The following is a 19,257-nucleotide window of genomic DNA, read 5'->3' on the forward strand; positions in this document are numbered from 1 at the left end:
CTCTTAGAGTCTCAGTTGATGTACTATCAGGGTTTTCCTTTGTATGTAAGTCTTTTTGATCTTTATGTTTAAATATTGTCTCTATCTCTGGATTTTATCACTTTGAGTAGAATGTGTCTTGCAGTTTTCCTATCTGTGTCTATTTTTGCTGAACACTTTAGGCCACTTGCATCTCAGTGCCTATCTTCTTTAACCCTGAGAAATTCTTTTAATTGACTTTTTAAATTATTGTTTCTTCTCCACATTTGCCTTTCTGCCATTTAGGGACTCCAGTGAGTCTTAAATTATTCTTCATGACCTCATTTTGTAGTTCTCTGGTGTGCTATTCATTTCTTTTCAGGCTATTTCCCATCTTGTGTTTTAGCAGCTTCCCTCATCTTGAAGATGCTTGATCTTTTTTCTTTCTTTCTTTCTTTTTTTTTTATCTTTGGGTCACATCTGGCCATGCATAGGGGTTACTGGCTCTGCACTCAGGAATTACTCCTGGCAGTGTTCGGGAGACCATATGGGATGCTGGGAATTGAACCTGGGTCAGCTGTGTGCAAAGCAAACACCCTACCCACTGTGCTATCGCTCTAGCCCCCAAAGATGCTTGATCTTTTGGTCAGCTGCTGTTAATTTGCTGATGTTCTCTTAAGATATTTTTATATATATTTAAACTTACCATAGTGTTCATTTCTACTTGTTTTCTCATCTCCACACTCATTTCTTGTACTTTGTTGATTCTTTTTTCCATCATTTCTTTGAGCACATTAAAATATCTCACAAAGGTCTCACTAAAGTCATTGTCTGAGGATTTACTAAGCTCATTAGTACTGATTGAGTCTTCTGTGTTACTCTTTTCACTCACTGAGCTTGGTGGGCTTCTATACATCTTTCCCAGTGGGTTTGCTATGCTCCTGTTGTACTGAGGGTGAGTCTTTGTAAATAGCCCCCCTTGGAATCTCTGAGGAATTAGTCTTGAAATTATTCTTTTTCTTCCCTGCCCATCTTCACCCAGTGATCGGAAATGTAACTGCGAGCGGTGTGAAATTTGATGAGAGATGTCAGGAGCTGTGGAGCTGGATTCATTGAAATGGTGGAGGTTGGACATGGAGGCATCTGGTCCTAGCAAAAAGGGAAGGGAATCTGTCCTCAGTTCTGAAAAAGCCTCAAAGTTCTCATCTGGGAGATCTATTTACCTGGCAGCATGGTGCAGCAAGCAGTGCTTCAGAGCTGTGGAACTGATTCTGCCGAAATGGTGGCACTCTTGAATGGATGAAAAAATTCCTCAGGGTCAGATCCACAACAATAAATCTTCATGTTTTTGAGACCAACAGGATAGCAGCATTATCACTCACTAACCAAGAAACTCTGAATGTCCACTTACTAAATTTACACAGGAATGACAAATAAAATTGTCGAATTCGTGTACCCTTGTTCTCTCTCTCTCTCTCTCTCTCTCTCTCTCTCTCTCTCTCTCTCTCTCTCTCTCTCTCTCTCCATCTGAAAACATTGGTGTTGAGCATGGTTTGGTTGTATCGGTTTTATTTCAATGTTAAAAAAATAAAGACATTGGGGCTGGAGTGATAGCATAGTGGGTAGGGCATTTGCCTTGCACGCGGCTGACCCGGGTTTGATTCCCAGCATCCCATATGGTCCCCTGAGCACCGCCAGGAGTAATTCCTGAGTGCAGAGCCAGGAGTTAACCCCTGTGCATCATTGGGGTGTGACCTAAAAAGAAGAAAGAAAGAAAGAGAAAGAAAGAAAGAAAGAAAGAAAGAAAGAAAGAAAGAAAGAAAGAAAGAAAGAATGACATGCTTACAAAACATAGCTACTCAAAAATAACTTCGTTTTCAAAGTTTTGGGGAAATTGAATTTATTTAAATAAAACCAGCTTTTTTTGGGGGGTGGGGCGTCACACCTGGCGATGCACAGTGGTTAGTCCTGACTCATGCACTCAGGAATTACTCCTGGCGGTGCTCAGGGGACCATATGGGATGTTGAGAATCAAACCAGGGTTGGCCACGTGCAAGGCAAATGCCCTGCTCACTGTACTCCAGGCCACAAACCAGTTTTTAAAGATATTTTGTAGCCTTTTACAAATTTTAAGCCATCTTGATTTACAATTTTACAACAATCAAAATAACAGGGTTTCTGAACACAACATTCCAACATCATATCCCCTACCTCGATTGAGAGTAGGTCTTTTTCAGTGGTTTGGAAGTACTTGCTGCTAAGCCCATCTTGACCTGGGTGTTTATTCAAGGAGAGATTTTTTTTTTATTAGTGAAACACCAAGAGGTACAGTTGTAGATTTACAAATTTTTGTGCTTGGATCTCGGTCATACCACGATCAAATACCCATCCCTCCACCAGTGCCCATTTTCCACCACCAGGATAATATCCCTCCCCCCCATCCCCCCATCCCCCCATCCCCCCATCCCCCCCTGCCACTGCGGCAGGGCATTCCCTTTTGTTCTCTCTCTTCAAGGAGAGATTTTTTATTGCCATTTTTTATTTTATTGATTATAACTGGTATGTTTAGATCATCTGTTTCCTCTTGGTTCAGCCTGAGTCCAAAAATTTATTTATGTTTTTATGTTCTCTAATTTTGTGGTGTAGAGATTTTCATTGTAAGTTTAAGAGTGATGATCCTTTGAATTTCTTAATTAAAAAAAAAGTGGTGAACTTTGAATTTTATGGTAAAAGTGATGATTCTTTGAATTTCTGTGGGATCTTTACTGACATCTTCCGTTTTATTTATAATTAGCTTAATTAGAGTTTTCTCTCTTTCTTTGTGTGTCTAGATAATGGTTTGTCAATCTTTTTTTTTATTTTGATTCTTTCAAAGAACCTCTGTGGTTTCACTGATCTTTTAAATTTTTGTTAATTTCCATTTCATTGCTTTCTGGTTATCTCAATCTCAATATCTTCCTTCAAGTATGTTAGCAGTTAATACAGCTATTGTGTTGGTCCATTATTAGGAACATACATGTTTAGGACTGTGAGTTCTTCTTGATGTATAGAACTCTTCATCATCAAAAAATTACCATTTCTGTTCTTTTTGGGTTATTAAAAGTTGATATATGTATTGTTTGATGTAAGTGTATATGTCCCTACCTTTTAAAGGGAACTATATTTCTCTAAGATTGCTTTCCAGTCCTTTATTTCTTTTTTAATTTTTATTAGTGAAACACCATGAGGTACAGTTGTAGATTTATAATTTTTTGTGCTTGGGTTTCTATTATACAATGATCAAATACCCATCCCTTCAAGAGTGCCCATTTTCCACCACCATGGATAATATCCCTCCCACCCCCATCCCCCACATCCCACCCTGCCTCTGTGGCAGGTTATTCCCTTTTGTTCTCTCTCTCCTTTTGGGTGTTATGGTCTGCAAAGGAGGGATTGAGTGGCAAACATGTTCAGTCCATAGTCTATTTTCAACATGCATCTCCCCTCCTGGGAGGATCCTCCAAACACCCTTTATTTGGTGCTCCCTTCTCTATCTGAGCTGCCCTTTCCCCTAGAATGGCCGGCTGGCCTCTAAGCTATGGAGTAATCCTCCTAGTGATGATCTCAGCTATTCTTGGGTATTAATTTCCTATTTTGCTACTTTATATCCCCCAGATGAATGCAATCTTTCTATGTCTATCCCTCTCTGACTCATTTCGCTTAGCATGATACTTTCCATGTTGTACCACTTGTATGTAAATTTCATGACTTCATCTTTTCTAACAGCTACATAGTACTCCATTGTGTAGATGTACCAAAGTTTCTTTAACCAGTCATCTGTTCTTGGGCATTCAGGTTTCTTCCAGTTTCTGACTATTATAAAGATTGCTGCAGTGAACAAACAAGTGCAGATGTCACTTCGACTATACATTTTTGCCTCTCTGGGATATATTCCCAGGAGTGGTATTGCTGGGTCAAATGGGAGCTCAATTTCTAAGTTTTTGAGAATCGTCCATACTGTTTTCCAAAAGGGCAAAACCAGTTGGCATTCCCACCAACAGTGAAAGAGTGTCCCTTTCTCGCCACATCTGCACCAGCATTGGTTGCTTTTGTTCTTTTGAATGTGGGCCAGTCTCTGAGGTGTGAGATGGTATCTCATTGTGGTTTTGATCTGCATCTTCCTGATGATTAATGATGTAGAGCATTTTCTCATGTGCTTTTTTGCCATTCGGATTTCTTCTTTGAGAAAGTTTCTGTTCATTTCATTGCCCCATTTTTGGATGGGCTTAGATGTTTTCTTCTTGTGGAGTTCAACCAGTACTTTGTATATCCTTGATATCAACCCCTTGTCAGATGTGTATTAGGCAAATATCCTTTCCCATTCTGTAGACTGTCTTTGTACTTTGGTCACTGTTTCTTTGGAGGTGCAGAAGCTTCTTAGTTTAAGATCGTCCCATTTATCTATCTCAGTTTTCACTTGCTCGGCCAGTGGCATGGCTTCTTTGAAGATACCATTAGCTTCAATGTCATGGAGGGTTTTGCCAACTTTGTCTTCAATGTACCTTATGGTTTCTGGTCTGATGTTGAGGTCTTTAATCCATTTTGATCTTACTTTTGTACATGGTGTTAGGCAGAGTTCTGAGCCCATTTTTTTGCATGTAGCCGTCCAGTGATGCCAGCACAATTTGTTAAAGAGGCTTTCTTTACTCCACTTCACATTTCTTGCACCTTTATCAAAGATTAGATGATCATATGATTGAGGGGAGATGTCAGTGTATTCAACCCTGTTCCATTGGTCTGCAGTTCTGCCTTTGTTCCAGTACCATGCTGTTTTAATTATTACTGCTTTGTAGAACAGTTTGAAGTTAGGGAGGTTGATTCCTCCCATTTTCTTTTTCCCAAGAATTGCTTTAGCTATTAGTGGGGGCTTATTTTTCCATATAAATTTCAGGAGTGTTTGCTCCATTTCTTTGAAGAATGTCATGGGTATCCTTATAGGGATTGCATTGAATTTATACAATGCTTTCGGTAGTATTGCCATTTTGACAATGTTAAGTCTCCCAACCCATGAGCACGGGATATCTTTCCATTTCCTCATATCCTCTTTTATTTCCTGAAGTAGCGTTTTGTAGTTTTCTTTGTACAGGCCCTTTACTTCCTTAGTTAAGCTGATTCCTAGGTACTTGATTTTTCTGGGGCACAATTGTGAACAGGATTGTTTTTTTTCCTGTAGCTTTCTTCTCTCTCACTGTTTGCGTATAGGAAAGTCATGGACTTTTGCGTATTGATTTTATAGCATGAAACTTTACTATACAAGTCTGTTGTTTCTAGGAGTTTTTTGGTGGAGGTTATTGGGTTCTCTAAGTATAGTATCATGTCATCTGCGAATAGTGAGAGCTTGATTTCTTCCTTTCCTACCTGAATGCCCTTAACATCTTTTTCTTGCCTAATCGCTGTTGCAAGTACTTCCAGTACTATACTGAACAGAGTGGAGAGAGTGGGCATCCTTGGCTCGTCCCTGATCTTAGAGGGAAGGCTCTCAGTTTTTCCCCATTGAGGATGATGCTTGCTGTAGGCTTGTGGTAGATGGCTTTAACTATGTTGAGGAAAGTCCCCTCTATACCCATTTTGGCTAGGGTTTTCGTCATAAAAGGGTGCTGGATCTTGTCAAATGCTTTCTCTGCATCTATTGATATGATCATATGCTTTTTATCTTTTCTTTTGTTGATATGATGGGTTATGTTGATTGATTTCCAAACGTTAAACCATCCTTGCATCCCTGGGATGAATCCTACTTGGTCATGGTGTATGATCTTTTTGATGAGTAGTTGGATTCTATTTGCTAGTAGTTTGTTGAGGATCTTTGCATCTGTGTTCATCAGGGATATTGTCCTGTAATTCTCTTTCTTTGTGGTATCTGTCTGCTTTTGGTATCAGTGTGATATTTGCTTCATAGAAACTGTTCGGAAGTGTTTTTGATATTTCAATTTCGTGGAAAAGCTTAAAGAGGATTGGGAGTAAGTCCTCTTTAAAGATTTGGAAGAATTCACTCGTGAATCCATCCAGGCCAGGACTTTTGTGCTTGGGGAGACTTTTTATTACCATTTCAATTTCCTTGATGGTGATAAAGTCCTTTATTTTGAGCTTGAATTTGCCTGGAATTTTCAGCTGTTTATCTTATAGCAATAGAAACTGGTTTCACATCTTAGTTATTGTACTAAGTGCAACAACGGGTAAGTGGATCAAAAAGATGTGGTATATGTACACAGTGGAATGCTACACAGCTGCAAGAAATGATGAAATCATGCAATTTACTGCAATAGGAATGTAATTGGAAGACATTTTAAATGAAGTAAACCAGAAGAAGAAGCATAAACACAGGATGATATTACTTATGTGTGTTATTTAGAATAATTGGATCAGCAAATAAAATGTTTTAAAGGAGGATGCCCAGATCAATTTTGTCCCACACTATATGGAGTGGAAGGAAAGGAAGAGGAGGGGGAAGGAAAGGTAAGAAGAGACAAATGAGATGCAACAAGGGCCAAGTCAGGGAATTACAAAGGTGGTATTAAGGAATGATAGAGCCGAATACCCAGATCACAGAGTCAACACCACTAAAATCGAGACACCCAAACTTTAGCAACCAAAGTTAGGAAGGTGCCTGTCAAGAGACAAACTGGCAGGGACTGGGGTACGGGAGGGAACCTAGAAACATTGGAGGAAAGAAGTTAACACTGTTAGTGGAATTGATGTTACAATATCATATCTCTAAAACTCACCTATGAATAACTGTAAATCATGGTTTTTTAAAAAACAAAATTAAAAAAGAATAGAATAAAAATATTCTGTGTTAAAAAAAAGTTTGATTCAGTTTCCTGAGTCATTCTTCCACTCTCTATGTCTTTTTATAGTTGAGTTAAAGCCATGACATTGAGTGAGATTACTGAGATAAAAAAAAATTTATTACTACCATATTGTAGAAGTTGTACATATGTGAAATATCTTATCTATTAAAAATGGTTCTTCAGTTTATTCTCAAATATTTTTCACAACCACACTGGCAGAGAGGAGAAAGAAAAAGGGGGGAGGAGAAGAGAAAGAAGATGGATAAATAGGAATGAGACAAAGAAATGAGAAAGCAAATACGGTAAATTTTTCACTATATTTAGGTTATCTGGGAAAACGTAAGTGGAAAATATTTATACTATGTTTAAAACTTTTCTGAAAATCTGAAAGTATTCTAAAATAAAATGTTAAAGTGAAAACATGAAAAAAGAATGGTTCTTGCAAGACGGGTTTTAGTGCTATAAAATCCACAATTTGTTGCCTGTCCATGAAGCTATTTATTAATCTTTAAATGTGAATGATAATCACCTGAGTAAATTATACTTGGTGAGGTATACATTTCATTAGGATGTTTTTACAGAACTGTGGCTGGGGAGTGGGAGGGGCCGTGACCTTTGGGGCAGCATGCTGAGCAAGCATCCACAGGGAACTGGAAAGTCTCCCCAGCTAAGGTGCCCATATGAACAGCTAGGCCAGAGGAAACCCCTGCAGTTTTTGAAGTGCCCCAAAAGTAGAACTTTAATCCAAGACCAGCACCAATGCGGTTCCTCCCCACAGATACAGTGGCGGCACGGTGCATGACCACTGGGGCTGCCACAGTTATTTTCCCCTTTTATAGCACTTTGGACTCATATCTACACCTCTATTACCTAATTCTTATGAGGACAGCCTGGCTATCCCAAACACATAAGGTCACTAACCTATTCCAATCAAAATACTCACAAAACTCACCAAAATAATGATGAACACAAGAAACTGAACAAGCCTAATGAAACTAAGCTAATGTAATGTAAAAGAACACATGTCCTGAAGCTGCACTAGAGGCCCCACATAAGTTCACAGAGGAGCACCAAAGAGGAAGAGAGTATTCTTGGAGGGGGAAAAAGAAGGCCACCATCAACAGAGCTCATCCAGAATCCTCCCTCACAGTGAGAGGACATTGATAATAAACTGGAAGGATCTGCCTGCTTAATACTACAACAACATGAAGAAACAGCACAGATATCCATTATGAGTAATGGATGAAGAGCCCAGAAACCTCAACAGGGAATACCCACAAATATAATCTCTCCAATAAAGAATTCAAAGATGAAATGTTAAGGATGTTCAGTGAGCTCAAAGAAATGGTGGAACAGGTGTGCAGTAAATTAAAGGAGGATATGAAAGAAACAGTAGAAAGGACAGCCAATAAAATGCAGAAAGAAATGAGAGGATAAATAAGAACTCTACAAAAAGAAGTCTCACTAGTAAAGAATTTGTTAGATGAAATGAAAAACTTAGTGGGTACCCTCAACAGTAGAATGACAACAGCTAAAGACAGAATCAGTGAGCTTGAAGACAAGCTGCAGAAAGCATACAGGGAATAACATACTATGGGAAAAGGCCTCAAAATGCTCAAGGATGAATAAGAGACTAAGGAGATGAATTCAAGAGGAACAACATAAAAATCATCAAATTACCAAAACGACAGGGAGGCAAGCCCAGTGAACCATAACAGCTATAGATATCATTGCTGAGAAGTTTTCCAAGCTAGAGAATGCAGGCATATAGATCCAAGAATCCCAAAGGGTATCAGCAAAAAGAGACCCCAGGATATATCCTAATCAGAACAATGAACGCTATACATAGACACAATACTGCAAGCAGCAAGGAAAGGAAATCACAGCAAATAAGCATTCCTTACATTTACATCAGACTTGTCAGAAAAAACTGTTCAGGCCTGAGGACAGTGGATATAGTGAAAAAACTCCATGAAATAAATGCCTCGGCAAGAATGCTTTATCCAGTTAGACTCTCACTCAGACTCGAAGAAATGGTACACTACCTAAAGGACAAACAACAGCTCAGAAACTTCATAGACTCAAAACAAACTTTAAAAGAAGGTTTTAAGTTTGGGGATACTGTAAGGCAAGACAAACCCCACAAGCACAACAAACCTCTACAGAAAGATGGCACAAAATCTCATGCTAATAATCTCTCTCAATGACAATGGTCTAAGTGCACCAATTATGAGACACGAGTGGCAAAATGGATCTGTCGAATACTAGTATTCGACAACATAGATTTCAAGCTGAAAAAAAATTAGAAGGGACAGCAAAGCCTGTTTTCAATAATCAAGGAATATGTACATCAGGAAGAAATCACACTCCTAAATATATATGCACCCAATGAGGGGCCAGCAAAATACTTAAAAGAACTAATAGACTTCACAAAGAATATTGCTAACTAGAGATTTTAACATTGCCTTATCACATCTTGATAGATCAAGAAGACTAAAACTCAGCAAGGAAGTACTGGCTTTGAAGGAAGTAATGGAAAAGAGAGGATTAGTAGATGTATACAGGGCTTTTCATCCAAAAATCCAAATACCCTAATAAACCGAACCAGAAGTGAAAAGGAAGACATAAAAACAGACACCAAAAAAAAAGTAAAAAGATCACCAAAGATGACTTTGAAAAGTCTGTATGCCACAAAGTAAGAAAACCTAAAAGAAATGGGTAAATTCCTGGATTCCTATAACCTCCTCCCCCACCCTGACTGAATCAATAAGATTTAGAATATATGAATACGCCAATTACTATCAAGGAAATTAAAACAGTAATCAAAACCCTTCCCCAAAACAAAATCCCAGGTTCAGATGGATTCACTATTGAATTCTTTCAAACATTTAAAGAGGATCTATTGCCAGGCTTTTCAAGTTTTTCCAGGAAATTGAAGAAACAGAAACTCTCCCAAACAGTTTATATGAGGCACATATCACCCTAATACCAAAAGGAGATAGAGACGCCACAAAAATAGAAAATTACAGACTGTTATCCCTGTTGAACATGAATACAAAGGCCTCAAGAAAATATTAGCATGTAGAATCCAACAACTCATACACCATAACCAAGTGGGATTCATTGCTGGGATGCAAGGATAGTTTAACATTCACAAGTCAAAGTCAATAAATATAATTCATCATATCAATAAAGGAAAAGAAAAGATAAAAACCATATGATAATATCAATAGATGTAGAGCAAACATTTGACATGATTCAGCACCTATTTATGATGAAACTCTCAACAAAATGGGAATTGAAGGAACTTTCCTCAATATAGACAAAGCTATCTACCACAAGTCCATAGTAAGCATTATCCTCACTGGGGAAAAGCTAAGAGCCTTCTGTCAAATATCAGGGACAAGACAAGGATGCCCACTCTTACCACTTCTATTCAATATAGTATGGGAAGTACTTGCCATAGCATTTAGGAAAGAAAATGTTATTAAGAACATCCAGATAGGAAAGGAAGAAATCAAGCTCTTGCTATTTGCTTACAACATGATACTATGCACAGAGAACCCTAAAGCCTCTACCAAGAAGTTCCTAGAAATAACACATTTGTAAAGTCTCAGACTGTAAAATTAATATCCGAAAGTCATGGCTTTCCTATAGGCCAATAATGAGAGAGTAGAAATTAGATATGAAAAAAGCAATCCCGTTCACCATCATGCCTCAGAAAATCAAGTACCTCAGAATAGGCTAAGTAGGTAAAGGACCTGTACAAAGTAAACTACAGAAATGCTACTTCAAGAAATAAAAGAAGACACAAGAAAATGGAAATACATCCCCAGCTCATGGATTAGGAGAATTAACATGGTCAAAACGGTAGTACTCCTCAAAGCATTATACAGATTCATTTCAGGTACATAAGGGTATAAGGGTACCCATGACATTCTTAAAAGAAATTGATCAAACACTCCTGAAATTCATGTGGAACAACAAGCCCTCACAAATAGCCAAAGCAATTCTTGGGGAAAAAAATATGGGAGGCATCAATTTCCCCAACCTCAAACTGTACTACAAAGTGGTAATAAAACAGCTTGGTATGGGAACAAAGACAGGTCCGCAGACCAATGGAATAGGGTTAAATATCCTTACGCATATCCTCATATATATGATCATCTAATCTTTGAAAAGGGGACAAGACATATAAAGTGGACCAATGTAAGCCTCTTGAACAAATGGTGCTGTCAAAACTGGTCAGCTCGATGCCCAGAAAAAAAGGGGGGGGGGGATCTCAGACCTCCACCTAACACCATGTACAAAAGTTAGATCAAAATGGATTAAAGACCTCAATATCAGACCAGAATTCTTAAAGTACATTGAACAAAAGTTTGGCAAAACCTTCCACGACATTGAAACTGAAGGGATCTTCAAAGATGAAACACCTCTGACCAAACAAGTGGAAACAGATAAACAAATGGGATTATCTTAAACTAAGAAGCTTCTGCACCTCAAAAGAGACAGTGACAAGAATGTAAAGACAGTCTACAGAATGATAAAGGATATTCACCCAATAACCTTATGATAAGGGGTTTTAATAACAAGGACATACAAGGTACTGGTTGAACTCTACAAGAAGAAAACATCCAATCCCATCAGAAAATGGGGCAAGCAAGTTAACAGAAACTTTCTCAAGAAATACAGATGGCCAAAAGGCACATGAAAAAATGTTCTTCATCACTAATCTTCAGGGAGTTGCAGATCAAAACAACAATTAGATATCATCTCTCACCACAGAGACTGTCACACATCCAAAAGAACAAAAGCAATCAGTGTTGGCATGGATATGGGGAGTAGGGGACTCTCCTTAATTGCTGGTGGGAATGCTGACTGGTCTAGCCTTTTTGGGAAACAATATGAACATTTCTCAAAAAACTAGAAATTGAGCTCCTATTTGACCCAGTGGGTGGAGCGATAGCACAGCGGTAGGGTGTTTGCCTTGCACGCAGCCAACATGGCCAACCCGAGTTCGATTCCTCTGCCCCTCTCAGAGAACCTGGCAAGCTACTGAGAGTATCTCGCCCACACGGCAGAGCCTGGCAAGCCACCCGTGATGTATCGATATGCCAAACACAGTAACAACAAAGTCTCCAATGGAGACGTTACTGGGCCCGCTCGAGCAAATTGATGATCAACGGGAGGGCCTTTTATTTGACCCAGCAATATCATTTCTGGAAATATAACCCAGAGATGCAAAAATACAGTAAAAATGACATCTGCACTTGTATGTTTATTGCAGCACTATTTACAATAGCCAGAATCTGGGGAAAAAACCCAAGTGCCTGAGAACAGATGACTGGTTAAAGAAAATTTTGTATGTCTACATACACAGTGGAATACCATACAACTGTTAGAAAAGATGAAGTCATGAAATTTGCATAGAAGTGGATCAACATGGGGAAGTTATGACAAAGAAGGGACCGTTATTACAGTGATAGTTGGAAATACTGATTCTGGACAAGAACTGAATGCTGAAAGAGGGTAAAGTGATATACATAATACCTTTTCAGTAACAGTAACAGCATTACAAAGTATTACAAAGCACAGTACCTAAGAAGTATAGGGAAGGGGGGCAGGAAGAAAGAGGGAAGAAAAGTGTCTGCCACAAAGGCAGATGGAGGGTGGGGGTGGAGGAAAGAAAATGGGGACATTGGTGTAGGTGAAACTTACACTGATGAAGGCATAGTGTTGGAACACTCTATAACTGAAACCCAATCATCAACAACTTTGCAAGTGTTTATCCCATGGTGATTCAATAATTTTTTAAAAAAAATTAAAGAATATATTTGCCTGAACAGACTCACATATTGACAGAGCAAGAGACTTATTTTGTAAAGGATACTTAAATGGTGAGCAACAGGGTAAGAGGGTGAGGCACTGCTCAGCCTATGGCCTGCACTCTAGGATTCTTAAGGAGAATCATCTTTCCAGGTTGCCACAGGTTCCACTATCTTGCCTAAATTTGGTCTGCTCTCAGGTTTCCTCTGGTCACCAAATTGTCCCATAGTTGGGATAAGGGTTTCTGGAAGACTTATCAATCTAAAAATTGCTAATGGAGTCCTCTCTTTTGAATCTCTACTGTGTTATTTTCGTATTTTGGCAAGCAGTTGTTACTTCCATATTCCACATCAGAATACCTTGTTGAGGTAAATAATGCAAAAGTAATTTTTTATAGGTAAAGGGTAGATGACTTTGAACAGCAGTTCCATAACACTGTGGGATGAACAAGTCAGGAGAGATGGTTCAAAGTCATTATTTCCTTGGATGAACCAATATGGCTTCTAAAATGTACTACATTAAAATTTATTTTGTACTTGGATCTTATTGTGGTAATTATGTCTTCCCTGACATACATAAAATTTTATTTTTTAATTATCTTACTTTATTTTGTAGTATACATGAAATAGGTAAAGTCTGAATACATAAAATTTAATAAGAATGAAGATAATTTAAAAAAGTTAAATTGGAAAATATGGATATAGCTATAAAAGTAAAAAGTGGTTTATCCTAAAAAGAGAATATTGATTTTATATTAGGAAATATTATATTATATTGCTTAAGTGTCTATATTGAGTAGTTTGCAAAAGAATCTATGGATTCAAAAACAACTGATCCAGTATAAAAGTTGTGCTATTTTACTATTGGAAATGTATAAAATGCCTTCGTAAGCCAGAAGTAAACATACCTTTCTTAATCTAAAGAGAGCACTCATACGCACCATAAACAGTGAGTGCCATACTCAATGCCACACGTTGGGAAGTTTCTCCTGTCCTTTAAAAATTTCTCCTAGCCGTTAACATTTCTGGCTAGAGTGGTATCAATACTGTGAATTCACTAAGCTTTTGCCTGTCCATGAAGCTCTGTACAATTCTTTAATATATTTGATGATCTAGCTGGGTAGAGTTTTCATTTTGTTGAGTTTTTATACTATATACCTTCATGCACTTTCGTCTCTTAGCGTCTCAGGTAGACCTGCTATAGATCTTCTGGGATTTCCTTTGTATGTAAGGTTCTTTTTGATCTTACTGTTTTAATATTCTGTCTCTATCTCTCAATTTTGTCATTTTGAGTAAAGTGTATCTTGGAGTTTTCCTAGTTGTGTGTATTTTTGCCGAGACCCTTCAGGCCTCTTGGATCTTGGTGTCTGTCTTCCTCAACTCTGGGAAATTCTTATCTGTGACTTCTATAATTATTGTTTCTTCATCACATTTGCCTTCCTGTTCTTCAGGAACTCATGAGTCTTAAATTGTTCCTCTTGAACTCATCCCATAGTTCTCTGCTGTGCTGTTCATTTCCTTTCAGGCTCCTATCTTTTTTTTTTTTTAGCAGTTTCCCTCATCTCATCTTGAAGATACTTTGATCTTTTGGTCAGTTGCTGTTAATTTGCTGGTCAGATTTTTTAAAATCTTTTTTATATAACCTACCATGGTCTTAACTTCTACTTATTTTCTCATTTCAGCACTTGTACATACTTGTGTTTTGCTGATTACCTAGGCTGTTGTTTCTTTGCACTTTTTAAATAATCTTACTTTAGTGCCACTAAAATTATTGTGTGAGGTTTTACCTAGCTAAATGATGTTTGTGCCCTCCCATTAGTTTTTTTACTCATTAAACTCAATGAATTTCTATGTGTTTCCCCATTGGTTTTATAGTATTTTTTTTGTGCTGGGGCTATTTATAGTTAAACCCTTTGGAAGATGCTGAGGGTGTTGCTCTATTCCTTCTCTGCCAGTCTCCACCAAATGACAGGAATCTAGGTTGTAGTTTACTGTGTAGATCTTTCATATATCTGTGTACTTGGCTGCATGCTTCCATAGCTATCATGTGGGCCTATGAATATGGTGGAGGTCAGGTGTGGAAACTGCTGGGACCTAGTCAGAAAGTAGGGGTTCTATCACCTATTTCAAATAGGGCAAGCGATCTCAGTTGAAACTGATCTCACCTGGAAGTATAGGATAAGATGCTTTCTTTAGTGCTAGTTCACTTAGTGCTATGGAAAGGCCTAGGCAGCTAAAGTAACCTAAATCTGATATAGGTTGAATATGTGAAATTTGTCCCTTCAAAAAAATTGCTAAAAATCTTATTTGGAATAAGGTCATTGAAGATGTGATTAGTTTAAATAAGATGCATATATTCATCTCCAACATGACTATTTGTCCTTTAAGAATAGAATAGAATAGGAATATGTAGTGAGACTAAGCCAAAAACAACAGAGATCATAACAATGCTGAAGATTAAGGCTAGAAAGAGGCAAAGAAAGATTCATTCCTGCATGTTTCAAATGAAGAAGAGTCTATCAATGACTTAATTTTGAACTTCCAACCTCTATCATTGAGATTCTGTTTAAGTCGTTTTAGGTGGTTTAAACTAGTTCTTAGTGTTTTGCTACAGTGTCCAGTAAACTGGTGCAGGCTTCTGAAACTCATGCTGCTTTTCATCCACTTAGTTTCCTGCAGATTTGGGTCTTTTTCCTATTTATGTAGAGACTACCCACTTTGAATATTCAGGTTCTGCTATTTCCAACTGTTTCTCTTGAGGTCCGGTGTAGGGGACAGATTGTAACTATTCCTTGCATGTTATTATTCCAGAATTGCTGGAACTGAGAACATGTCCCCTCACTTCTGGAATAACTTTCTCCATCCTGGTAAATATATGCCTGGATTCCTCTCAGAAATTCTCTTCACACATCTTTCTTCATCTTACCTCTCTTCATCTTTCTTCCATAGAAGCACAGATACATGTAGTTTATAATTCCTTAAATTATAGACTAACTTTATAGTGTAAATCACTCTTCTTCCATTTCTTGATATAGTTCTTAATGTATCCTTATGCAGATGATACTATTTTTCTCAAATGAAGATTCCTACAATGAAGTGGTCTACCAGAATATGTTCTGTTATTAATATTGAATTTTATTGACAGAGTATTGAGATTAATTAAATATAAGCATATAGATGTATTTTTAAAGAAATGGTCCTTTTGCATAAATTTAAATGACCCTGTATTCAATAGACTATCAGCAGTTTTTAAGAAGATATAAATGTGTTGTCCTGATGATTATTGATGATTGTGCTTAGCATGCATAAAAGAGTTGCTTAAATTCAAATCTTATAATGTGTTTTAGACTATTGTTAGACCATTGTAAGTTGCATTTCTGTAAGTCTTAAATAACCGTTGCTTATATTAAGAACAAACATAAAGAAAATCCAGGAAGAAACCAAACTGAAAATAAATAAAGAAAGGAACAACAAAGATAAAGAGATAAGAAACAGAATAAAAAGTAAAAATAATTTATAGAAAATATAATATAAATTTATTTTCTTTTTTCTCCTAATTGAGAGAGCTGAATGATTAAACATGGCAATCATTTCATTGATTTCAAAATTGTACAAAAGTTTTTTGTTTTAAATGGTATACCTAGCTCACTGTTCAGATGATGAAAGATGGAGCTGGGATTTGAATCAAATCTGAATTGAGAAGTCATTAAAAAGAGTCTCTCCTGCATATGTTAAGGGAAAAGGCATGTATGTACATGTGTGTCTACTAGATGAAGAGAAAGTAACTCCTTACGGGCTTTTTCGCACCAAGATAACATAACTTCCCAAATGCCAATTGCGTCCAATGAGTATTCTGCTGAAAGATGACTGATTGCATGTTCTGGGCCTTTACCAGAGGCTGACTGGGATCTCCTTGAACCCCCAGGAGCTGAGGTGACCTACATGAACATGACCGCCTACAACAAGGGCAGGCTGCAGTCCTCCTTCTGGATTGTGGACAAACAGCACATTTATATCGGCAGTGCCAGTTTGGACTGGCAATCCCTGGGACAGGTAATCTCTACAGAATATAAACATTAAGTGTTCTGTCAGAATCAAAACTGTCACTTCCATAAGACACTCAGTCACCTCTACTCTGAATGAGGGAAGTAATCCTACAACATTTATTATTTTTAGTTATGCACTTTGAATAGGCTCACCTTCATTTAATTTGAAGTGACAAGTTTTCCCTTATTGGATTCATCTTATTGGATTCTATAATTCAGATGTAATTTTATTTATGTCGTATGACCTGTGGGATAGAGGAAAATAAATAAGTATAGGATATTATGCTTTTGTTATTTATTTTTATTTGAAACAACATGTTTTACTGTTAATGACAGGATTAATATAACAGTATAATACAATGGTCTAGCTTCATCACCCTCCACCAGAGTAAAGTGCACCCTCCAACATTGTCTTAGGGAACCCTTCTATTTTCCCCACTTTCTTTTTGATAAACTCAATTCTATAAACAAATTATCAGAATCTATTGTCTTTGACCATTTGTTATTCCCATAAGGATAGTATGTTTTAGAACAACTGTGTGTTATTTCTTTAATGAATCTTAAGAGATTCTCTCTTTCTCTTTGCAAACAACTAACTTCAAATTTTTATTGGACTTTTCATTTTATATGTCTATTGATATTATAGATCTACAGAGAATTAAGTACAAATTTATTTCTTCTTCCCATTGATCAAATGGTCGCATGCATTTCTTGATCACTGGGGACACAGCAGAATTGTTTAATAGTACATGCCAACAGAACCATACCCACTTCACTGCAGCTGAACTCTTTTTGTTGGTGTCCAACCAGACTGTTAGGATGAACCCATGGAGAATGCCCAGCAAGCGGGCAGAAACAGGCCCCATGCAAATGGGCAAGCCTTGACTCCTGTGTCCAGACTGTGTGGGTAGGGTTAACATCTCTTCCCTAGCTGCCTTTTAGCTTTTAGTGTTACATAGGGCGATCTTCCATCTCTCAGAGATCCCTAACCAGGCTTGGCTTAAGAATGCAGACATACTCTCACATCTCCTTCTCACTCCAGGTGCAAGGGACTGTAGCTCATGGTGCCAGGCTGCTTGGCTTTGCATTCCTCCTTGGATGCTCTGGCCATTGGTGCCAGAACAATGTAGCCTTGATGTCTTGATGTCTCTCCTGTAACCCCTTTACCCCCTTAAAGCTTTCTTTTTACTGAGTGCATTAGATGTGTGTACTTAGGATAGTAAATAAAAGGGGCTGAGGGATGATTCGCTTCTCCATGCTACCCTGCCAGAGTGAGCTAGCAGCCCTCCGGTCATTTTTAGAATTCTTCTTGCGGTTCTATCTCTGCCCCCGATGGAAAGAATATTCACACACGACATCTTTTACTCTTAAGATCTCTAAAATTTCCAATTACTATACTTCTGTGGAAAAGCAAGCACTGACATGCAGATAAACACAAAGGCCTCAGCTAATAGAGAAAGACAACATATTTGGATAGAAAACATATATAGGATAAATAAGAGAGGAGATCATCGTATATATAATATTAGTTTCACAGTGAACTAATTTCTTCCCACAAAATTTTCATTTTTCTTTTTTCAATTGCTTCACACTTGATTGAGTTTTCCTTTTTATGGTTGAGTCAGTGCTCAGTCACATTGGTCAAACTTAACACTTTCAATCTAATCATTTCCTTCTCTAAAGAATTTGGATAGCATAGAACCAGGGTACAATATTTTAAGGTGCTTTTCCGTGATGTATTTGATATACCAAACACAGTAACAAGTGTCACAATGGAGATGTTACTGGACCTGCTCAAGCAAATAGATGAACAACGGGAGGACAGTGACAGTGACAGTTTTTAAGTTATCTATTTAAATAATAGCCAAAGTTCTGGGAATAATGTGGGCTGGAGTGATAGCACAGCGGGTAGGGCATTTACCTTGCATGCAACTGACCTGGGTTCAATTCCTTCATCCCTCTCAGAGCGCCCGGCAAGCTACCAAGAGTATCCTGCCTGTAGGCATAGCCTGGCAAGCTCCTCGTGGCATATTCAATATGCCAAAAACAGTAACAAGAAGACTCACAATGGAGATATTACTGGTGCTTGCTCGAGCAAATCGATAAATAGTGGGGGAACAGTGGCAGTTGCCGTTTCTAGTAAAATAATCTCCTATCTCAACCAAGAAGGGGGCCACTAGAAAAAAAATTCTAAGATCAACTTTGAGATGACAACATTGTAAAATATAAACAGTAAATTCTTTAGCTTACATTTATTCACATTATTTACTGATAAAAAAAATGATCTAGAAAAAAGTGCTGCCATAGAGGCAGAGGTAGGGGGTCGGAGAGGGAACCTGGGAACTGGTACTGGAAAATGTACACTGATGGAGGGATTGGTCTTAAAATACTGTGTGACTAAGAATCATAAAAACATCTTTGTAAGAGTCTATCTCATAGTAATTCAATAAAAAAAACTAGAAAAATAAAAATAAAATGATCTAGAACAAAGTAGTAGTTTCAACAGAACTAGTAAACATATCTTGAAGGACAAGTATTGTTTTGTATTTAAGTGGATTATTTTGTTTAAACATCACAATCATCCTGGGGCTGGAGAGATAG

General features: G+C 37.7%; 1 protein-coding gene across 1 annotated transcript in view; it reads left to right on the top strand.

Moving 5' to 3' along the window:
* Window positions 1-19,257, top strand: part of PLD5 (phospholipase D family member 5) — a 493,931-nt gene that overhangs the window by 371,982 nt on the left and 102,692 nt on the right. The window contains exon 5 of the mRNA XM_056136541.1: window positions 16,536-16,663. Coding sequence (XP_055992516.1) covers window positions 16,536-16,663 — 128 coding nt within the window. The remainder of the gene's footprint in view (window positions 1-16,535; window positions 16,664-19,257) is intronic.

This window comes from Sorex fumeus, unplaced genomic scaffold (assembly GCF_029834395.1).
Source record: "Sorex fumeus unplaced genomic scaffold, SorFum_2.1 ptg000007l, whole genome shotgun sequence".
Lineage (NCBI taxonomy): Eukaryota > Metazoa > Chordata > Mammalia > Eulipotyphla > Soricidae > Sorex > Sorex fumeus.